Raw genomic sequence first — 4,060 nt, forward strand, 5'->3', positions numbered from 1 at the left:
TTTCCATTACCGATGAAAACCGAACCAAATTAAAATCGATGACCGAATTAACCGATTAGTTTAAAAAAATTATGATTTAACTTTAATTATATATGTAATTCTTTTAACACTATAGTTTACACAAATGCATAAAAACATAAAATCACACACATCACAAATATATAAGTTTTATTTGAACACAATTAATACATATTATATCGATTTTAAAATTAAAAATTAAAATATTTATAAAAATTGATAAATAAATTTTTTTATTAAATAATAATATTTATTATATCGGTTAATTCAGTTAACCGATTTAAAAATTTTGAAAACCGTAACCGAACCGAATTAACCGATGTAACCGAATTGTTTTAATTTGAAAACCGAATTTCCGAAATAAACGAACCGAATTTCCGAATTGGCTCGATTCGATCGATTAATTCGATTTAACCAAAATCTTGTTCGCCCTTACCTCCGCCCCACATAATGCTGCGTTGTGGTTGGTTGCGAGCTAGCTCGTCTTACTAATTCGTTTTGACAGTTTTATTTACTTCTATCGAATTTTTTGGTGAAAACTACATTAATTGTACTATTTCAGTTATTTATAATTACAACTATATATATTTTGAATATTACGGTTATGATTATATTATAAATTAAAACTGTAGGAATTAATCTATAATCTATGATGTATCTGGAATCCTTTAAATTACTGTTAACAATATTTAATTTGTTACAGAGTGTATTTAAAATTCATTGATTGCGCCTGACACGAAAGGACTTTATTAGTTGGGAAAATTTTGACGTAGAAAGGGATTTGAATACTGAATTTAATTTCATTTTGACCACTCTATTTTTAAATTTATATAAATTCACAATAAATATATTTAAAATTCATCACATATAAAATTCTATCTAAACAATAAACGTATTTGAAAAAACTATTTTATTTAAAATGTTTCGTCCCAATAATAAATTAAATAATAAATCTTGGAAAATACTATTGAGAAGAGATATTGAATTTTTATTTTTTCTTAATTAAGAAGAAGAATATTTATTTAATGTAATTTTCAATTCCAAATATGAGTATGAAAATTAATCAGCCAGACAAGAGTTGACTTCAACATTAATATAGAAAGTCTTCTGTGGAGAAAATTATATACACGATCAAATTTACAATATTTACCATATATATTTCTATTTGATCAGCTGGAACCTGAGAGGAACAAGAAAACCCTCGAAGCATGAAACTTTTCATTTCCAGAAGGCCAAAATTACAGTGAAATCCATTGATTTCTCGATCATAGAATGGAGTACACGAAGATCAATCGACTAGATTACGCCATGTATTTACTTCTTGTGATCGGTTTGTCTTACGTTTTCTTCTCCCATGTCAGCAAAGACGAGCATCTGTTGATGCTGGAAAAGCCGCGGACCTTCACGGCGGACACGAAGATCGTAAGTTTTATTCAATTTCCCTCCAGGGTTTGAGATTTTACTTTTACTTTTTTGAAGCCTATTTATTGTATTTTATTTTAGTTTGAAATGTAATTTAACTTGTCATAAATATTTGTACCGGTGTAATTAATAAATTGCAGGGTAACATATTAGTCGTTAAAGACGAGCTCGAGAACACCTTATCATCAACTTCAACAACAGACAAGACTTTGATAATCACCGTTATAAATAAAGCATACGTCGAAGGAGACAAGCCGATGCTGGACTTGTTTCTCGACGGATTTTGGATGGGCGAAAACACGAGGAACTTAACCGAGCACCTGTTGATCGTGGCGATGGATCAAACCTCGTACGAAAGGTGCCGATTCCTCAGGCTTCATTGTCACAAGCTCGAGACCGAAGGCGTCGATTTTTTGGGAGAAAAGCTTTACATGTCTGAGGATTTTATCAAGATGATGTGGAGAAGAACATATTTTCTTAGAGATGTGCTCAAACGAGGTTACAACTTCATTTTCACGGTAAGTTTAATTTTACCGTTTTGGGCAGAGAAATTAATTTTGATATTTAAATTACACTAGTAAAATTATATAACCATTTACGATTTACTATACATTAATGTACGGACCTAGCTAATTTGGATGCACGAAACATACATAAATAATAAATAGTTGAATAATCTTGATACTTATTAAATAAATATCAAAGGTTTAATAAATATCGTTGAAAATGTAATATGTCTTAATTAGTCGCCATACAATCAATCACTACTCTGAAAATTTTAGAAGATGAAGTTTTGGAAAAAGAGGGTGAATCAAATGACTTGCCTTAATTAAGATACTCATTTTCAAATTCAAAACCAAATTGGTCACGTAAGAAATAAAATTAGAAATTAGTTTACATTGTTTTTTTTTTTTTTTTTTTTTTTTTTGTGACTAGGCAAGCCATGAATGATATTTTCGACCCAAAAAAATATGTATTGAGAAGTGAATTTCTGCCCATTTGACACATACATATCTATTTTATAAACACAAAGGAGAAATATTAGTATGGAATAAAAACTTTGTTGTCATAGAGTTGACATAGAGGTATTTTTACAAGTTAAGGTGATACTTCTATTTCCATCTGATTATTATTTAAAAAAAATTTATTGAATTGTGGAGATTTCTTTTCAAATATATCTTTTCATCCAAATTGTGGAATTTGATATGTTTCGAGATTTTATCTAAAACTTAAGATTTTGATATCTATCAATTGTAAGTCATTTGACTTTACAAATACTTTTGAAATAAAAGTGAGTCTCATGTGAGACCGTCTCACGGATCATAATCTGTGACACGGATCAACCCTATCCATATTCACAATAAAAAGTAATAAGTAATACTTTTAGCATAAAAATTAATAATTTTTTATGAGTGACTCAAATAAGAGATCCGTCTCACAAATATAACCCGTGAGATCGTCTAACACAAATTTTTGTCTTAAAATAATCAAACCAAGTAATGAAATAAATCATTTTTGTAAATAAAATTATATGAATTTAAAGTCAAATCAAGACGAAGACCGGGCTGATAACTCAACGGTCTCACTAGTTTGCCTATTTAACGCTTTTTAATAATAATAATAAAATGTTACACTAAAACACTTGCAAATAATAATTCAATTAGTCAATATTTCAATATAGAATCATAATTTTTTTATTACTAAAATGCCCCTAAAACAACCCTTTCAACAGGACACAGATGTGCTATGGCTAAGAGACCCATTCCCGCGTCTGAATCCGGACCAAGTCCCAGATCTCCAAATCAGCACCGATAGGTTCAACGGGAATCCATTCTCCAAACGTAACCAAATCAACACAGGATTCTACATGATCCGAACCAACAATCGAACCATCGCCCTCTTCGAATCGTGGTACTCTCGGAAAGACAATTCCACCGAATTGAAGGAGCAGGACGTCTTGCAGATTCTGATTCGTGAAGGAATCGCCAAGAAATTAGGGCTAAATGTCCGGTTTCTGGACACCGTCTACTTCAGCGGATTCTGCCAGAAGAGCCGAGACGTCGCGGCGGTCTCCACTGTCCACGCCAACTGCTGCCGCCATATCTCCGCCAAGCTGGCGGATCTGACGTCGGTCGTCCATGATTGGAGGAGGTATAAGAAAAATCAAACGTCAACGTTTAGGTGGTCGGACCACGTGGCTTGTAAGGCTTCGTGGAGGCAATAATCTAGCTGGATTATTATTTATTTATTTACCAGAATATCGTTTTTTTAAAATGTTCCATGTAAATTATGAGAACAAAAAAGTAATCGAATCATCAGGATCTGGTAATTTATTTTTTAAAATTAGATTTTATACTATTTGGAAACTATTTATTACAAAAATATATGTTGATAATGGTTACAATGAGATACTTTAAAATATTATATATTGATTTAAGAAAAAATTCTGTATTTTTTTAATCGAAATTAAATATGTATCTATATTAAGGCATAGTTTGGTACACATGATAACATGTGATATATAATATAAGGATAAGTTAAGGATAAATAAGATGTAATATATCATATTTAATGTTTGGTATGATTTTAATAAGAGTGATTAAATTTATATATTAGATTG

General features: G+C 30.6%; 1 protein-coding gene across 1 annotated transcript; it reads left to right on the plus strand.

Moving 5' to 3' along the window:
- The first annotated feature begins 1,130 nt into the window (after positions 1-1,130).
- Positions 1,131-3,714, plus strand: LOC140810825 (uncharacterized protein At1g28695-like). Its single transcript, XM_073168719.1, has 3 exons — positions 1,131-1,440; positions 1,581-1,958; positions 3,173-3,714. Exons 1-3 carry the CDS (start codon positions 1,291-1,293, stop codon positions 3,662-3,664), a joined length of 1,020 nt encoding a protein of 339 aa, XP_073024820.1. The 5' UTR covers positions 1,131-1,290; the 3' UTR covers positions 3,665-3,714.
- The last annotated feature ends 346 nt before the right edge of the window (positions 3,715-4,060 follow it).

This window comes from Primulina eburnea, chromosome 1, assembly GCF_022965805.1.
Source record: "Primulina eburnea isolate SZY01 chromosome 1, ASM2296580v1, whole genome shotgun sequence".
NCBI classification, from domain to species: domain Eukaryota; kingdom Viridiplantae; phylum Streptophyta; class Magnoliopsida; order Lamiales; family Gesneriaceae; genus Primulina; species Primulina eburnea.

What these genes read in the sequence shown, in the direction of transcription:
- LOC140810825 (XM_073168719.1), top strand. Translation starts at nt 1,291, where the DNA reads ATGGAGTACACGAAGATCAATCGACTAGATTACGCCATGTATTTACTT. An exon ending in TCACGGCGGACACGAAGATC is followed by an intron (nt 1,441 to 1,580) that starts GTAAGTTTTATT and finishes AATAAATTGCAG; the next exon opens with GGTAACATATTAGTCGTTAA. An exon ending in GTTACAACTTCATTTTCACG is followed by an intron (nt 1,959 to 3,172) that starts GTAAGTTTAATT and finishes CCCTTTCAACAG; the next exon opens with GACACAGATGTGCTATGGCT.